A 19,948-nucleotide genomic window follows, 5' to 3' on the forward strand; every position below is an offset into this window, starting at 1 on the left:
CGTTCTCAAAGAGAGAACTACCATTTCATTTTGGTTCAGAGCATGCTTATCATGACACCATTGGCTGGGCAAGACAAGAAATGGGTCATTTTTGCTGATAGCACAGAACTTGGAAAAGACTAATACTCGCTTGTTCTCAGCCTTCTCCAGCTCCTCCAACACTGTCAAAGAATAGCTGTTTTAGTTGGATTTTCCAAACATACATTTTTAAAAACTCTGTGTAAACTTAATTTTGGAATCTTCAAAATGCTGACAGGGAGTGTTTCCCCACTCACAGCCTTGAGGAGGAGCAGCGCAGGTTGTCATGGTGAAATGGGTCAGCGCTGTTTGCCAGGCAGCCGAAGGAACTGCAGGCAGACTGGTGGTACAGAGCTAGCCACACGGGCCCGAGCAGTTCATGATCTATGGCTGAATCTAGGCCACTGGGATGCTTTGATGCTGCAGCTGTCCGAGTGCTTCCATCTCCATCAGTGTCCACAAATGGCCCGTGCACACTGGGTATCCTTTGTAGCTGTAAACACTGCCATCCTTTAGACACTCTCCTTCTGCTCGACAGATATGCGTTGTTCTTTGCACTGAATTCAGTACTCTCAATCATTTAAACTGGGAGACATTAAGAGTATTTATAGTCCCTCCCCCACCCCCACCCCGTGTGTGTGTGTGTGTGTGTGTGTGTGTCTGTCTGTCTGTCTGTGCATGTATGTGCAAAATTTGACACAGCCTGCACTTCTCTTATTTAAGTGCCTATTCCGGCAGCATGAGCTAAATATTAAAATCACATTCCTCTATTACTGTAAACACCAGCCATCGGCCAAGCTTGGCAGCTCATAAAAATGCAGAGAGTGCTCAGGCTCTCCTCCATGCGCAGCATGTGTAGCTTTCTCCCTGGGTGCTTCGTTTCACCACGTCCGCGATGTATCTCAAATGATCGGAAGGTGAATGCGGAGGTGCAGGCAGGTGGCGAGAGGGCAGAGCAGAGCCTCAGTGTCTTTGCCACTCAGCTGCTGGCTGTGCACCCCTGTAGTGCCCCACCCACCCCCCAAATGGTGTGTCTGTGCTCACTATGTGCCATGGCCTTGCTTAGTTGTCTATTTTAGCTTTTTGAGACAGGATCTCTCTGTGTAGTTCTGACTGTCCTGCTATGTAGACCAGGCTGGCCTCAAACTCACAGAGATCCTCCTGTCTCTGCTCCCCAAATGCTGGGATCAAAGGCATGTACCACCATGCCTGGCTACCACGGGTTTTTTAATAAAGCACTGGAACTTACCTTTTTTGTTTGTTTGTTTCATTTTAAAGCAATACCAGGGGTGGTGGCACATGCCAGTAATCCCAGCACTCTAGAAGCTAAGGCAGGAGGATTGTATGGTCAAGGTTAGACTAAGCTGGCTGGTAAGACCCTGTGGTGGTTGGAATGAGAATAGCCCCCATAGGTGCATGTATTTGAATGTTTGGTCCCCAATTGGTGGAACTGTTTAGGAAAGATTAGGAGGTGTGGACTTTCTGGAGGAGGTGTGTCACTGGGGGTGGGGTTTAAAGTTTCAAAAGCCTATGTCAGGTTCTTACACTCTCTCTCCCTCTCTCTCTCAGCTTCCATCTTGCAGATCAGATGTAAGCTCTCTGCTACTGCTCCAGCATCATGCCTGCCTGCCCCCATGCTCCCCACCACGATGATCATAGTCTAATCCTCTGAGACTGTAAGCAAGCTCCCAATTAAATGCTTTCTTGTGTAAGTTGCCTTAGTCATGTTGTCTCTTCACAGCAATAGCAACCCAAAAACAGATGCTATCTATAAATAAATAAATGAGATAGATAGATAGATAGATGGATAGATGGATAGATATGGATGGATGGATAAGGTCATGATCTGTGTTATAAAATAAGACAATCTTCCTTAGCATTGTTCCTTTTGTGATTCTTTTCTTCCCCTTTGGGTTGGTTTTCCCATTTGAAGTATGTTATTTAATAATGAGGAGTAAGCGTTTGTTTTAATAGATGGCACAATTTGAGTTAAGATTTCCAGATTCTCAGGCTAAAGACCACATATACTCATACCCTGATGTGTTACTTGCTATTCTACCAGCCTAGCACTATGAAAAACAAATCTTAAGCAAAGAGTTCTTTCTCAATTTAAGTAGAGAGGAAAAAGCAAAGCCCTTTATCTCTACAATAGTAACAGTGTGAGATAGGAAGATGTATTCACCTCTTCCCTCAAAGGCAAAAATTTGATAGAATGAAAGGCAGAAGATCTGTTACAAACTCCAGTAACAAACCAGAAGGAATGTAGAAGGGACAAGGGCCAAATGAAAGGGTTAACCTTGCTAAGGAAGACATAGGGGGAAAGCAAGGATGGTTACAGGACAAAAAAAGAAAGTGGAATCTCCAGACACGCGCACCTTTACTACTGACTGCAGCAGGAACTTGAATCCATGTTTGCCTTGTAAAGATGGCACAGTAACGTTTTCATGCTCTGTCTCCCTGGCTATTTGTGGGAGCCTGACAAAGTCCAGCTCCAACTTGCTCCCATCTTTTGAAGGGTTCTTGGATGGAGGACAGAGGAATGAGGAAATATGAGGTAGAAATATAGAAAGAGATGATAAGAAAGACAGAGACATAGTACAGCTTTGGGAGGGCCATGGGTCAATACCCACCTGCCCAGAGCTTTTTATAATATGCCAAGGGGAGAGGCAAAAGACCACCTCGTTGCAAGATCAAAGCACATCATATAGCCAAGTGTAGACTCTTCCAAACACATGATAAACACGACCCTGGCCAAATCATCCTATTATGCAGCTATGCTGAGTAGAGCTAGCTCAGCTTCTCTGACCTTGAGGAAAGTCTCACTAGGAAGCCTCTGTGGGCACCACAGGTCTTCTCTGCCACAACAGTGATGTTGATCATCACATGAGAAATGGTATAATGTTCATGTGTGTATAAGAGTGTGTGTGTGTGTGTGTGTGTGTGTGTGTGTGTGTGTTGTTTAGTTAAGTGGCCAGAATCTCAAAGATGGTCAGTGGTGCTCAATTATGCTTTAGATCTCCAGACCTTAGGCTCAGCTACACAGGTCGGGCTGTTCTCCAGCCATGTGCCCTTCTTTGCTTGTTCAGGCAAAGGACATACATTTTTACCCCCATTACATCATTTCCTGTCAAGAAATACAACCACTCACCTACCTGAACCCTCCCTACCAGTCAAAGTCCAGGTACTCACTCACATTCTCAGTGCCCTCCAGTTCCTGTTACATGATTTTCTGAGTGTCCATATGGCACTACCTGTGTGTTGCCAGTAAGTACCTTGGGTGACCTCCCTGGGTATCCATTTTGTCCCATATCTAAAGACAAAGCTTCCTGAGGACGGGACTTGTGTTATAACTTCCTCCTCAGCATCTACCATGGGTCTAGCATGGCCAAGCACTTTAGGAACAAGATTTGACTTTTGTATAGTCACTGAAAAGAAACATGAGATCGATGCAAACACCCTAGCCATAAACTGGAAGTATGGTTCCATCTGTAACCTGCCAGGCCCCTTGAAGATGAGAAGAGAAAAGAAAAGCCAAGCAAATCCAGACACCCAAGAGTGAGTTCTGAATGCCCCACATTCTCTGGCATCCTATGCTCTTCTTCACATTCCTTTTGAACATTCACTGGTTTCTCATCTAGACACTTTGCTCTATGGAGGACGAAGAGTTTAAGAGCCAGACACTTAAAAACCTTTAGTGCTTTATATAATCTCTTTAAAGCTTAGTTTTCACTTGCAAGAGGGAAGATAATAATTCTTATCTCAGAAGTCCTGCTGTACAATCATGGGTTTATAGCAGAGATGAAAAGAAATCAGATGTGTAAGCCCCTGGCAGGCACACAGTAGATACCTGTCTTATTTTTCATTTTTAGAAGATACAGTGCATTACATTTATTTACTTTCAGGGGTGGAGAGCATGCCATGGTGCATGTGTGGAGGTCAAAGGACAACTTGCAGGAGTTGCCTCTCTTTTTCCACCATGTAGGTCCTGGAGATTGAAGTTAGGTGGGCCATTTCGGCAACAATGCCTTTGCCCATTGATCCATCTCAACATGCCTATTCATCTATTTTATGCCAACACTCCCTTTTCCCAATTCATGTTATGCCAAATTAAAAATAAAAGGCTACATTTGCATACATATGCAAAAAAAGGCTCCAGGAACTGTAGAGGTGCGTGCTCTGGACCATCCTGCAAAGGGCTCTCCCTCCTTCTTCCCAACTGTCCAGGCTTGGAATCCCTCTCAGACTGTTTTGTTCCCACTTGGGAGCAGTGCAAGACTCTAGAGCCACCTGAAGTTCTAGGAGGACAGGAGTGGTCAGGAGAGCAGGAAGCGCTGTGTGCATGGCCGAGCTTAATTCATGTGACTTCATATCTGGGCACCTTGTCGCCAGCTGTAAGAGACTCAGTTTAGTCTGGGGTACAGGTAAGCATTCATTCATGAAGATGGTAGCAATATAATTGGATTTGTGAGCATATTCTCTAATCTCAATATAACAATCACAAATTTCCTTCTGAAGACAAAATTGAACATTGGTTTGTTTGTTTTGAGACAAACTCATCATGTAGCCTTGGACTCTCAGCAGTCTCTGCCTTTTGAATGGTGGAATTACAAGCATGACATTATGTCTGGGAAAATAAAATGTCAACAGGGTACTTGTACAATGTTCTCAAAAGACCTAAAACCCACGTATAAATTTAATAAAAGCCACCCAAACTTTCATACATAAAACCATGGCATTGTGGGGAAAATTTTGAAAATGGGGTATAAGTTACACACCAGGCAGACCATTTTTTAAAAAAGAAAGTGACAAGCTGATTCTTAAATGCATATAGAAACACGAGGAATTAGGGGAGGGACTTTCATATTTATAAAGACAATTTACAGACCCTGACTTCAGACTTCCTATGTAGTTACAGCCAGCAGGGTGGTGGAATAGAGAATACAAAAATATGTTATTGCATGTGGTAGGCAAAATTTTATTAGATTAAGGCAGGAAAGAGCATTAAAAATCACATTAAAAACAATTAAATCCTTCCACTCTCTTAGAACATCATGAAGAAGTACATCCAGAATGTACGAAGTACTTTTCATCTCAACACAACAAACAACGAAACGTATATAAGAGGGAAAAAGATTCCCACAGATTTCTGGTTTTGTTTTTGCCTTGTAGCTCAGGCTGGCCTAGAACTTGCTATCTCCCTGTGCTGGAATCATAGGCATATGACCCACAGTGACTTCAATAAACTTTTTAGAATATATAGTCAGTCATTCAAGTGTTCAACATTAGTTGTTTGGAAAGTGTAAGTTAAAACTATGTTGTGATATTATTTTGTACCCACTGCACTGGCTGAAATTTCAAAAATGGCTGAATTAAATATACCATATTCAATGTATGGATGTGGAGATATAGCTCTTATGCACTGCTTATGAGGATACAATATGGTTCCAATACTTTGAAAAGCACCTTGGCAGTTTCTACAAAGGCCAAACAGCCTTAGCGTACTACCCAGCTATTTACTTGAGAGAAAACACACTTGTGTACCAAAAAAAAAGACTTGCATATGAATGTGGTGCACAGCCTCTTTGTTCACAGTAGACCTAATCCAGAATCAACCCAATGTCCAACAAATGGATACATGAGTTGCATTTATTTATATAATATGATAGCTACTGGATACTACACCACAGGGATAAACTGTATCGATAGTTTGAGTAAAAGGACTCAACGCCATGATTTCAGAACAGGCAAATGTAATCTATAATTTTAAAAAATGTCAGTTTAGCAGTTTTCTAAATCAAGGAATGGAGGTAACTGACTATAAGTGATATACTGAAAATTCTGAAGAGGTTGAATATTCTATTATTGCTCAGGGTAGAGCACCAAGGTGTTGTGAATGTATATATTTACAATACATGAATTTTTCTATATAAATTATACTTTGAGAGTGTTTTCTTATTGAATGTGGTCATACTTCTTAAAATACTCAATTTCTATCATTTCATAAAAATGCATGAAATCTAGAATCCCAGAGCTTAGAGGAATGGGACAAGAAAATCATGCATTTGAGGTAAAACTGAGCTACCTAGCCAAGATCCTCTCAAAAATATAAATAAATAAAATATCAAAACCCCAAACACAAAATTCTTCATTTCTAGCTCAGAGATTATTCTGTACTGAGAGTATCAGCACTACTGGCCTCACTTCCACATGTTTCAAATGCTGTGCTCCTCAGAACACCAGTTCCAACATTGCTAAGTTAGCAAATGGTAAAAAGGGGTCACAGCTCCCAACTAGGAAACTAGGCAAAGACCATGCCAACAAAAAGTCTTTTCTAAGCATTTTCTTATATAAAATTACAAACCTACACTAGAGAACAAAGCATAACTCATCTTTACAGACCATCCTCCCTTCAGCAGTCATTGTACAAACAGTCTGGTTTATCTGTACCCCTCTGTCTCTCCTGCATCATTTTAAGCAAATCCTCAATTCCATATCATTTCTTCTGTGAGTGCAGATGCTCTGGAGTTGTGTGACTAACTGGTTGGTGCCATGTCCCTATCCTCTGCTTGAAATCTTTGCCCCTTGTCTTGCACAGACATGGCCCCCTCTGGTCTTCCAGAGGAGATTCGGACTGGAAGACTTTGCCTGGCTTCGCATCACAAAAGCCCCACCTTCCACTTCAGCATGGCTAGTGTTTCTTCCTGGTGACTGAGAGCGCAGTCTTCCACATCATTTCCCATAATTGGTAATTAATTACCAGTCACAGATTTCTGTCTGTCCTCTCAACTGCATTCCCAAATTCCACTTGTGATAACACTAGCCCATGCCCATACAGTGATTAAGAAGGGTTTATTAATTATCTGAACAGACAATCACCACAACTTCTCAGAGTCCAGCAATTAGCATTTCTCCATACTTAGTGATGCTCTGGCCCTTCACCAGAGAGAAGCTGATTTAATTCTTTCAGAATGTCTGCTAGCTCTCCCCACAGGAACCAATGGGTCAATAAATGTGTCTCTGTAAGAGCCACTGAGTATTGCAAGTGGAAGAAGCATAAGAAAACCTGCATTCTTGGGTCTGTAGCTTTTAGATGAAAGAATACTTAGATAACATTTTTGTCCAACAGATAACAGATAAGAAAGCATTCAGTGTTACAGAATTTATGAAGTACAAACGGCCATATTCTGAGATCTTTGTCTAGAAAAAATAGTCAAGTAACTTGAGTCAGAATGTAATCTCCTATAATATCAGACAAAACAATTCACTTTTACACTGTGCATACATAGTACATTCTGTAAGCAATTTATTCAACAGGCATTTATTCCCTACCCAGTATGTCCCCTGACTCCTTGATAGTTGCAGATACAATGGAGAACACAACAACAAAGCTTTCCATTGTAATAGGAAAGTCGCCACATGGTCATTTACCTTCTCCATCTTCAGCCCTCAAAAAGGAGCCTTCTCGGAGCACAGAGTTGTTATCAGCCAGATTGGAGGGAACATGTGACCCTAGGAATTTCCCTTCTATTGACTCACCACCATGGAACGTGCCTGCAGGATCCCAAGCCTTTCTAGCAACCCTGTCATGACAGCAGAGACAGAAAAGGAAACCTGATGGAATCCAGAATGCTCAGGACACCTAGTACCCCTTGAATTTCATGAGATCTAGAAACATAAAAATTCCACCAAGTCTTATTAAAAAAACAAATAGAAAAGATACCCTGCATCCCACTTTCCCCAGGAGGCTATGCAAATATTTTGTCTTCTTTATTCATAGCATATTCACTCTTGTTAGTGCCATAAAGTACATTTTATCAGTATGTATGACATACTGATACTTTCTCAGGCACTGGGTATGGAGTCAGCGGCAAGTTAAAAGGCATGAAGGACAAAGGGAAGAAGTGGGTTTGGGCCTCGAAAGGAAGGAATTTTCTAGAAGGGGAGCAGATGCAACTGTTTCTCTGTATCCTCACCATGATGTCACTGTGCACCACATCCAAGACCGCATCCCTCACTTCCTAACAATGTTCTTTCCAGTCTGGATATTTGCTTGGCTTTGTCCTGGCATCTCCTGGCCCCTGACAAGTCCTGCTGAATCACCTGGAGACCACAGATGCACAAATATCCACTTCAGAGGACAATATAGAAAGAGCAATGCTGGTCTAACTTGTCTGGGATTTCTTTACCAATGAGAAATTGAAACCATAGCGGTTTTATTTCCTCCCTCCTAGAAAAGAAAATACCATGCGTTGCATTTTAAAAATCGTAAAGTAACACAGATTTCTTATTTTAACAGCTCAGATCTCAGTTGCCAAGTAACACACCCCACAAGTTCTCGGTGCTTTCGGTGAGCTTTCAACATTTGTCTCTGGCTTACTTCAGGGCAAGGAGGGACTTGTTGCTAAATATAATGCATGTTCTTCCTGCAAGAAGTTGGAGGCTTTCTCGGGGAAAGCCAGTGAGTGCAGCAGTGATTGAAAAGTCATTGCTGGCTCGCTCTCTCTCTGAGCTGTTGAATCTGTGACTAATGAAAGACAAATACTGATTGTTCCTGCTCGGGATGAATATTGATTTGAAGAGCCAGAGGCACTTTTGAAAAGACAGGATTATCCTGCTGAATTCAGGCAAGGGTGTGCTGGAGAACAAGACCAAGATTCTGTCTTCAGAGTAGCTTTCTAAGACTCCTAATCTTGAAAAATTTTAGCACAAGGAACTGGATGCCATGCACTGTCTCCTCGCCTTTCCGTTGCACAATGTCAGTGAAATTAGCCTCTCTTTTCTCTAACCCCTTGCAGATCTGACTTTCTATGTACACACTGATACTCAGCAATATGTCTGGCAGTTCCTGAGCTGGATTACCAAGATCCAGAAGACATATGTAGAGTCTGCTTCTTGTATATCCTCCACTAGCCTGGAATAGATATTCCATGCATTGAGTACCAATAAATGTTAGCTGAATAGACAGTCCCTGTATGTCTAAGACAAGGGAATAGAAATAACGCCTGCCTCAAGTTGTCTGTTTTCTTCCCTAAATCCCAAGTAAACACACACACACACACACACACACACGTACCTCTTTTATGAATATTACAAGGAAAGCCTGTATATCTCCTCTAATTCCTAATTTCTCTTCACTCACCCTGATTTCCCATAGAAGATATGTTTAAAAAAGGGTCTATGCTTAGTTTCATGCTGGATTTTGTGGATTTGGGCATTCCACAACACTCTCTGGTATTTTCTCCATATCTCTCCTCTTTCAGTCTCTACTGGTTCTAGCCTGTGGTCTATATTGTGGTTGTTGGCCCTCTTCTCCATGTACCCAGGCCTTGCTCCTTTAGCAATCACCTGAGATAAGATCACTCATTACCATCTGAACCCTGGTGGCTATCAACTTTCAATATTCACATTTACTATCTGTGGTGCTTTGAATGAGAGCGGCTTATCTCTGTGAATGAGGAGGCATGGCCTTGTTGGATGAGGAATGTCAATGGGAATGCTCTGAGGTTTCAAAAGCCCATGCCAGTCATTCTCTCTCTCTCTCTCTCTCTCTCTCTCTCTCTCTCTCTCTCTCTCTCTCTCTCTCTGTTCCTTTCATCCCCACCCCACCCACATCCCCACCCCCACCCCACCCCTGCTGGCCTCTGCCTGCTGCCTGCAGATCAGGATGTAAAGCTCTCAGCTGCTGCTCTAGTGCCATGCCTGTCTGCTTCCCTCCACAACGATCATGGACTAACCCTCTAAAACTGTAAGCAAACCCCCAATGAAATACTTTGTTTTATGAGTTGCCTTGAAACTAGTGTCTCTTCACAGCAATAGAGCAGTAATTAAGACACTACCTCCCTGAGTGTTAAACTCCACAACTGTCTACTGAGAATCTTCATTTGCTGTTTCATAACCATCTCCAACCCTACATGACCCAAGCCAGAATTATTGCATCCCCTTGTACTGGCTGGTTTGTGTGTCAACTTGACACAGGCTAGAGTCATCAGAGAGGAAGGAGCCTCAGTTGAGGAAATGCCTCCATGAAAACCCAGGTGTAAGGCATTTTCTCATTTAGTGATCGTTGAGGGAGCGCCCAGCCCATGATGGGTGGTGCCATCCCTGGGCTGCTGGTCCTGGGTTCTATAAGAAGGTGGATTGAGCAAGCCAGGGGAAATAAGCCAGTAAGCAGCTGCCCTCCATGGCCTCTGCATCAGCTCCTGCCTCCAGGATCCTGTCCTGTTTAAGTTCCTGCCCTGACTTTCTTCAGTGATGAACAGCAATGCTGAAGTGTAAACCTAATAAACCCTTTCCTCCCCAACTTGCTTTTTGGTCATGGTGTTTCATCAAAGCAATCGAACCTTAACTAAGACACCCCTCTTCCTCCTGTTCCTGGTCTCTAAAGCTGAGTTTACTGTCAAGCCAGTGTCCAAATCCTCCTCTGGCCCTCACTTTCCACCAATCAACATCTCTTTGTCTCTGTGTTCACAAGGCTAGTTCAGGCACTGGCACCTCAGCACATTGCTGATATGCTATTCTGCCAGGAATCTCTATAGATGAATCTACAGGTTTTATACCTCCAAAGCACAAAATACCAAACCCGTGGTCATTATAATACAACCAGATCCCTGTAAGCATTCTGCACGACACTCGTCTTCATTGTCTTTCATCTAAGCAGTTTTCCAACATTCAATGTACACTGCATCTTCTCAGTGTGACACCCTTAGCTCTTGCCTTTGCCTCTGCCCATCACATTGCCTCTCTGCTCATACCCAAAACTAAACTAAGGACACCATTAGAGTCCCAATGACAGCTACATCACCAAATGCCCACTCCAACATGAGCAATAGCTAGTGGTGGGAGCAGGCATAAACACCTTGCCCTAAAAGCTGCCATTTTTACTTCAGACTCCATTTTATTTGCATGGTGAAACAAAATTCAGGTTCCCAAGCCCTAAGGGGATCCAGGAACCTTCCAAGAGCTGACCCATCTCCTCCTTAAACCACAGAAATAATTGTTATGCATCTTTAGTTCTCTAGAAACATTATGGCTGTTCCTAACAACAAAAAGCACAAATGAGTCTCAGTGGTTGGGCTGAAAAGCTTGTATTGTATGTTACCTGACAAGGACGGAACACTTAAAGAAAGCCCCTAATCTCTGAATTCTGATTGGTGAAAAATCGTAACTGTAGCTTAGCATAGATGTTTTATATATATTTGGCTTTTCGAGGACAGGGTTTCTCTGTGTAGTTTTGATACCTGTCCTGGAGCTCGTTCTATAGACCAGGCTGGCCTCAAACTCACAGAGATCCATCTGGCTCTGCCTCCTGAGTGCTGGGATTAAAAGCATGTGCCACCACTGCCTGGTGTGATTTATATTTTTAAATACTTGCTTCAACTGGCTTTCAGGAGTCATAGTCCAGCTCCCAAGTCTGTTCTGCGGCCCTGATTGATTGCCCCAACACCACCACCTATTGTGCTTCCCTGTATTAACTCTTGCTTTTTGGTAACCTCTTGTGTCTGCTTGGGTTGAGTTGCACCACTATGCTACTACTTTCAGGCAGCTCAACGTTGGACAGTTTTTCCTCTAAGCACAGATAGTCTGAGCCTCTTCCAGGCAGCTCAGCTGATCTGAGAGTGTCTCTCAATAATCCTTAGTGCTCATGTAAGTTTAGGGAGGGAGGAGCCTAGTAAATCTTGTCAGTTTCAGGAACTTCCTAAAGCTAGTAGGCTGTTTACTCCCTGAGTTTTTCCTTTAGAATATGGGTCTTAAGGAACCTCCCAAGATGCAATGTTTTCTCGGGGACATAACATCTTCTTTGCCTGGCTCTCTCTGTGGCCATGAAGTGAGTAGCTTTCTAAACCATGCCCTTTTACTATGTGTGCTGGCTAACTTTACGTCAACTTGACACCAGCTAGAGTCATCTGAGAGGAGGGAACCCCAATTCAGAAAATGCCTCCATAAGATTGGGCTATAGGCAAGCCTATAGAGCATTTTTTCCTTCCTTCCTTCCTTCCTTCCTTCCTTCCTTCCTTCCTTCCTTCCTTTCTTTCTTTTCTTTTCTTTTCTTTTTTTTTCTGAGACAGGGTCTCTCTGTGTAGCTTTGCACCTTTCCTGGATCTCGCTCTGTAGACCAGGCTGGCCTCAAACTCACAGAGATACTCCTGCCTCTGCCTCCCAAGTGCTGGGATTAAAGGCCTGCGCCACCACCACCCAGGTGAGCATTTTCTTTATTAGTAATTGATATGGCAGGGTTCAGCCCATTGTGTGGAGCCACCCATGAACAGTTGGTCCTGGATTCTGTAAGGTGGACGGAGCAAGCCATGATGAGCAAGCCAATAAGCAGCATTCCTCCATGATCTCTACATCAGCTCCTGCCTCCAGATTCCTGCCTTGCTTGAGTTCCTGCCCTAACTGCTCTTGATAATGAACAGTGATACAGAAGCAGGAGCCAAACAAACCCTTTCCTCCCCAAGTTGCCTTTGGTCATGGTGTTTCCTCCAAGCAATAGAAACCCTAAGACACTGTGACAAACCATAGATGTTTAAGAGATGAGTCCTGATTCAAAAGATGATGTTCCAGGCATAGCCTCACTGAACTTTACATGACCTCACCTGCAGCCATGTCAAACATCTGGCCGCTCCAGACCTTAATGAGACACCTTCAACCAGGTCCAAAGAAAGAAGGCCACGCCCTTCGTGACTCAGCAAAATGCGTGTGGTTGTTAGGCAGGAACACACACCTACGCTCCACTATGATTACACTTCCCAAAACTGAACGTTGTGCTGGTTCGGGTGTTAATTACAACCACCACGTTTGTAGGCTACACGTGAGCAAACACTCCTCTCTCATTATTGTTATTCTCGGTTTTTGAGTGAGCTGGGAGACAGCCTCCTATCCTGGATGGCAGGTGTTGCCCTATGGGGCCAAATAAACAGCTCTTCCCTGAGTGGACAGATTTTTCTTGCCTACTCGTGATCTCTGTCACGGATGGAGAAGGCTGGCCGCAGCATGATGAGGAGGGAGTGGCGATGGCTGCCCCAGGGAAAACAGTGATTACACCATGAAGAATACAGGTAAAGAATTCAGAGAGTGACCCAGAGCAGAAACTGAGTAGAGCAGGGGTAGCCAGCAGCAGGAGCGGGTAGGGAGCGAGAAGTTAAGAGGAGGTGGGCCAGGCAGTGGTGGTGCAGGCCTGTAATCCCAGCACTCGGGAGGCAGAGCCAGGTGGATCTCTGTGAGTTTGAAGCCAGCCTGGACTACAAAGCGAGTTCTAGGAAAGGTGCAAAACTACACAGAGAACAGCTTCCAAAGCTACAGAGAAACCCTGTCTCGACCCCCACACACACACACAAACAAAAAAAGAGGAGGTGGAAAGCCATGACTATGGAAGGTTGAAATCTTAAGTAACATATGAGAGACTATGGGTCCTGGCACATGGAGGATTCGAAGAAGCTACCAAGCCCTAAGGCCAAGAATCCCAGTGTTGGTTAGGTGATGGTGCTCGTGGCTGACCACCGAGACAGAAGAGAGCGCTGGATGTTGTGGTGGCGGAAGAATCAGGAGTCATGGTTACCTTTCCAGAGCTTTGGGGGGACTGACTACGTGGAGGGGAGAAAATACTACGTGGAGGAGAGAGTACGGAAAGAGAGGGCACAGAGAGGGCACGCCCGCTTTTTAGGCTGGGACGCCGTCGCAGGCTGGTGACGCAATTAAGGACATTGTCCTTACATCCAGTAGCCAAGGGCTGAGGGCTCTAATGTCAGCGCTGCTAGGAGCTCAAAGTCCCTGACACTCAGGTTTGAGGGCTCTTACACTAGCCACCACCAGTGGAGACCAATGCTCCTTGCAGCTTTGGTCAAGCAGTAGAGGTGTGGACCAGGAAAAGCTGTGTATGCAACCACTAACAACAGCTAAGGCTTAGAGCAATGCGCTCTGACTGTGTACCTGCCGCTTTAAGTCCCTGGCCTGGACAGCTTGGAGCCATAAGCCTTTGGTTCTCAGGCCTGAGCTTCTTGGAGGGTTTGGAACTGCCAACACAGAGGAAGTCACCCTTTACCAACTCAGGGTTTCCATTCTAATATATGAAAGTGAAAACAAGAAAATCAGCCAGCTGGTTGGCAACAAAAGCAGTGGTAAAGAAAGCACAAGCTGGCTGGGGATTTAGCTCAGTGGTAGAGTGCTTGCCTAGCAAGCACAAGGACCTGGGTTCGATCCTCAGCTCAAAAAAACAAACAAACAAACAAAAGCACAAGCTGTACTCATAACTAGAAACCTCAGCCTTGGTCCATATTGGAAGCACACACCCAGACCCTCAACCTCTCTCTACTCCAGAACTCCACACCCAGACCCTCAACCTCACTCTATTCCGGAACCACATACCCAGACCCTCAACCTCACTGTACTCTAGAATCATATACTCAGACCCTCAACCTTACTTCACACCAGGAGCACACACCTAGACCCTCTACCTCACTCTACTCCAGAAGCATATACCTAGACCCTCAGCCTCACTTCACACCAGGAGCACACATGACCAGACTCTCATTTTCCTTCCTGTACTCACACTAGCCACAGGATAGTTGAGACAAGTTCTCCATCTCCATTACATGTTATTTAAATAAAAGAAAGTGTGGGATGAATTTAGATTCTTCCTAACATATTAGCAGCATTCTATAAAGGTTCAGGGCACACATAGAGCTACACACCTAAAATCTAAAATCAGGAGCCAGAGGCCAGAGAAACATGAGTTCAAGGCCAGCATGAGCTATATAGTGAAACTTTGATTAAAACAAAAACTCAAATGTCCACTGCCACCATCCTGAGGGCAAGCAGCTATTGGAATCAGGGGACATCTGGATTATGAGCCTGGATCTTAATTCCCAGGAAGATGACACATTCCCATGAAGACTGCAGACTTAAGGGAACCACGTTCTCAAAAAAATGTGTCCAGCTCACTGTCATCCAATTCTCTGAGAGACCAGCTGCTTCCAGAAGGTCGTGAAATAATTAGAAGGCCTAGATAAAGGCCTCCAAGTACTGCAGCTCCTGTAACAAAGGTGCTTGTACCCGGGAACCCTGCACTAGCTACCCCTTGGGCCCACGCCTCATCCATCCCTTCCTGTAAAAACCTACCAGGACAGTTGTGGGCTTCCTATCCTCAGGATGGCCAAGTTTGACATGTGTACACACTTCCTGTCCCTCAAAAAGCGATTCTGCCAACTGACAAAGGCTCGGTCCTATGCATCAACTGCACGTCCCCACCTGGCACCTAGGTCTGTGCCATGGCCACCTGCAGAAACAGGAGAGAAGTTTTAATACACTGCCCCACTCTAAGGCCTGCACTGATAGTGATGTCCTGGCTTGCCTTCAGCATCTTACCTAGAGAATTAGTGCAGAGTATTGGGATGACAGGCACACTTTTTGACAGGGTGTGGTGGTACCATATGAGCCACCCGAGGTTGATTCTGACTGTACCACCATCCACTACAACTGTGGATGTAACAGCTCCTTCGAGGGGGACATGAACTAGGGGCCTAGCCTCACTTTTAGCATACTGGAAGCCTCCAGTGAGAACTAGCTAGGGATGGAACAGCTTCCAGATTCACATTTGCACTTGTCCGGGGACAGACTATTGGACAAAGAAAGACCTTTTCTGAAAAATGTGGGAATCTTGCCCAGACTACCAGAGCTGTTCTGGGGAACAGTAAGTGAACACTGCCATGTGCACAATCTCCTCTCCTCAGCCAGAGAATCAACCACTGGGTGGAGAATATTAACACATGGGTGAGAACACTTGGAGATGTTCTGAGAGCTAAATGAGGCTTTGGAACTCAAAGATTCTCAGGCAGAAAGGGGGCCAGGGGACAGCATGACTCAGTTGAGCTACTGAACTCCAAGAAGGGCCATCCACCTCCCATAATTGAAAAATACAAAAACAAACAATCAAACAACAACAGCAAAAGACAAACAAACAAATAAAAAAATTAAGGATAAAAGAAAGAAAGAAAAAAGAGGGAACTGGCTTGGACTGGCAAGGTCTGCCCCTGTCAGAATCTCCCACATCTTCTCTGGTTTTTATGACTGAAACCCTGCTTGGAGTGATGTGGATATCACTGATGTTCAGAGAAGGTGATGGGAGCTAGGATGCACCAGCTCAGCACTTAAGGTTTGGCTGTGAGGAAAGTTTAGAAGAAAGGAAGAAAATTCCTTGTAGGTGCTACGTTGACACCCCACCCTGTTCTCTAACTCACTCAGCTGTCTCAACTTTACTTTCTCCCAAATTTAACAGCCACGTCTTTACAACCAGACACCTCTGAGTGCCAGGTCCTTGTCACAGTTTGAAGATGGCTGGTCGTTGCCAGGTCTCCCCTGGCCCAGTGAAATCCTACCCAGCCACTTGTTGAACCCTGGTACCCCAAAATGAAATTTCACCACATCCTGTAACCTGTAAGAGTCTGGCTTGTGTTGTCATAGAGACCATATCCACCAAGACCAGTTTTCTTTCCCCTGTGACCTAAGGGTCAATTTCTTCCCACTCTGGAAGGCCCATCTACATTTCTGCCTTTTTACATACCAATTTCTTATTTCATAATAACATTTTGCTATCAAAAATTTAAAAATTATCTTTTCATATACATTATTTATTAAATTTTATGTTTTATAAAGCAATTATTTTTGCTTAGTTTATTACCTTTGAAACCACAGATTCATACATAGCCAGTTTTTGTATTTAAAAAAAAATTGTTCAGAAAATTCAGCCATGTCACCAAAACCCCCTCAGCTTAAGCAATTGTTTGTGTATGTCTATGCATGTGTGTGTATCTATATGTGTGTGTATATCTATGTGTGTATGGTGTGTGTGTGTAGGCATATTGGCATGTACACTTGTAGAGGCCAGAGGTCAGTCTTCAGGTCATTCCTCAGGCCCCATCTAGCTAGTCATGGTCGCTGACTGACCTGGTTTTCGCTGATTAAGCTATGATGATTGTATAGCCAGAAATCCCGGGACTCTGCCGGTCTCCTCCCCAGTGCTGGAATTAGAAATGTGTGCCACCACAACTAACTCTTCCACAGCAATGTTGGGTATCAAACTCAGGTTCCCACTTATATAATTGCAGCACTTTACCAGCCCTCCTGTCTCCCCATCCTCCAGACTAAATAATCTTCAACCATCTCCTTCTGGTCTACTAATGGGGACAGTAACCACCATCAGATGAAATTCCAAGAATCCCCATTGGACTCTCCTGGACTCTTCCCCAAGCCCACCTGTCATCTATAGGGCTGCAGAGAAATTCTTCTCAGAGTTTGGGGGGACCTCTGGATACAATTCATGGGTTAGAGAGCTCACTTGGTCTGTGCCTGGCTTCTCTCCATGAAAAAGTCATCTACCCCAGCATTACAGAAGGGGCTTCTTTGCAAAGGGTTAATGCCTACTTCGTATCTGTTTGTGTTGCTTTTAGCTCTTTCGTGTATGGCCAATTACACTGGAAAGTGTGGAGTCTGGGAATTTTAAAACTTACTGTCAACACTTTGCTGTAAGTACATATTAATTGATTATGGAGTGCCAACAGAAATGTAGTAGACGCTGATGGCTTTCTGACTGAGAAAGGCAAGTACGATGGAACAAATGGATAGGACTTTCCATTTCTGTACTAATGTTGCTACATACACACTTAACCCAGGAGCACTGTCATGATAATTAGCTAGCTTGTATTCATTTGTGGTTTTTAAGCCCTTTCAAATTGAAGAATTCACTACTCAAAATGAATTGATAGATTAATGATAATGCTTTCCTTAACTTTACCTACTTCATCAAAGTACTAAGAGAATGTAGTACTCAGCAATATTGTCAGGGAAGAGATTGTAAGTGTTGAAATGCACAGCATATGTCAGGGACATATATTAATTCCAAAGTTATTTCAATTGCTTCTCTATCAGTTTGGGGTCATAGAGAAGACATCTGTGCAATTTACCAATGTCTTAGCTTTCCTTTGGGACAAGGGAATGTTTTGCCTTGCTATCATCTTGAAATCACGTTTACCTGCCTGACTACTTTAGTCCGTATGAGTGTCATTTCCAGACAAGCATTTAATGGCTGACATGACACCCTCCCAGCATCTTTCTCACCTGCCTTGGCTGCCATGGAAACGCATGTTGATGTGGAGATACAACATGGAGCCATCCCAGGAAAGGATGCTGTCTTTAAGAATCATAGATATTCATCGGACTATGAGTGAACAAGAAAGAACTGGGCTGGCCAGGTAAGGAAGAGGAATTGAGTTTGGATCCCCAGCACTCCCATAAGAGTCAGGCTCGGGTGACTTGTACTCCCAACAATGGGAGGATCCCTGGGACTTCTGGGAAAGTCAGCGCTGACTCTTCTTCCCGTGCTTGTCAGTGCTCACTCTTGAGCTCCCTTGGTCCCTAGTGCGGGCTCACCTGCCTTATCCACGAAACAACATTGGGAGGATTAAAGATGATAACTGATATAAACCCGTCGCACAGACCAGCACAGCATCACCAGACTAGGCTGTTCAGTTCATTCACTCATTAAATGCATGGAAGCGTTTTTCCACTCAAGCTCTCTCCTCGGAGTGGATGACACAGGCCCCAAAGTTCCAATACTCAACATCAATTACTTCACACCAAGAGCAGTATTCATGCTGGAGTCCTTCAGGCTTTATGGTATGGAAGTGTGACTCCAAAGTTGTGCAAGCTCCTGAAACTGTGAGCAGGACCGGACTGTATTCCCATGGTCCGCACCACTGGGGGATCTGTGTTGTGGTCCCCCTTGTTTTTTTTTCAGGCCTACATTCCACTTCTGGTAGAATACATTTATCCTCTAGGAGAGGCCCCATTTGCTCCTCTCAATCCATATGGTTTGGATGGAGGGTCGCCTTGCCAGCTGCCTCCGAGGCGAAGCCCATGACTCAAGCTGGGCTGATTGGTTCTTTCAAAGCATATGCTTTCCATCTGAGCCTTCCCAAGCTCACAGAATTGAAGCCACCAGCTGCAGATGGTCATATTTTGCCACAATGTGAGCAAGTCTGTCTAAAAATAGAAGGGGGGGTGTGGAAAGAACAGTAAAGTTGAAATGTGGAGAAGGGCAAAATCATAGAGACATTGTTAGAAATCTTCATTTCAGCCCAAGTCAGCCCAGCATTTCTATCGCATGAACAATAATTTTCGTCTTTGTATAAAACCGTCAGAAATGTGTTTCTCAACAAGCACCAAATGCTGGCCAAGTTGTGGGGAAAGCGGAACCAACCGTGCGCCCTGCTGGGGGAATGGGAACACAGGCAGCTACAATGGAAATCAGTATGGAGGTTCCTCAAAAACCTAAAAATAGAGGCACCAAATGACCCAGCTGTGCCAATCCTGGACACCCAAGAGACTATGTCAGCATAGCACAGAGACCCTTGCACTCCCGTACTTGCTGCTGCGCTTTTCCTTGTGGTCAAGATCTGAAACTAAACTTGCTGTCCATCACCAGATGGCGGCCTGGAGAAACAGGGTGGGTGTGAACAACGGCTTTCGTTCAGCTGTTAAAAAAAATGAAATGATGGTGTTTATAGAAAAATGGGTAGAATGTGGGATCATTATATTAAATACGATAAGTCAGACTTAGAAAAACCAATACTGCATGTTTTCTCTCATATGGGGATCTAGATTTCAATTTTCATATGTGTGTGAATATGGTAGGGTGTGAGAGCAGAACAGGGACTAGAGAGAAGAGAAAGAGGTCTAAAGAGAGGGGAAACAGGAGAGGTCAGTGACATGTATGTGCCATGAAAACAGAAGAGAACTGTGTAGGGGAAGAAAGGAAAACAGACATATTCAGAAAAGAACAAATATAATGACACATGTGTATGAAATTTCCCAATGAACCCTTTTCTTTGTGTGCTAAGCAAAAAACAAAAACAAATAAATTATTTTTCCTTTTCCGAGA

General features: G+C 44.1%; 1 protein-coding gene across 1 annotated transcript in view; it reads right to left on the bottom strand.

Annotated features, from left to right (window-relative positions):
* Positions 1–19,948, bottom strand: part of LOC118570673 (U1 small nuclear ribonucleoprotein C-like) — an 83,043-nt gene that overhangs the window by 57,071 nt on the left and 6,024 nt on the right. Inside the window, 2 exon segments of the mRNA XM_036169342.1 lie at positions 7,447–7,598; positions 12,970–13,032. Coding sequence (XP_036025235.1) covers positions 7,447–7,598; positions 12,970–13,032 — 215 coding nt within the window.

This window comes from Onychomys torridus, chromosome 19, assembly GCF_903995425.1.
Source record: "Onychomys torridus chromosome 19, mOncTor1.1, whole genome shotgun sequence".
NCBI lineage: Eukaryota > Metazoa > Chordata > Mammalia > Rodentia > Cricetidae > Onychomys > Onychomys torridus.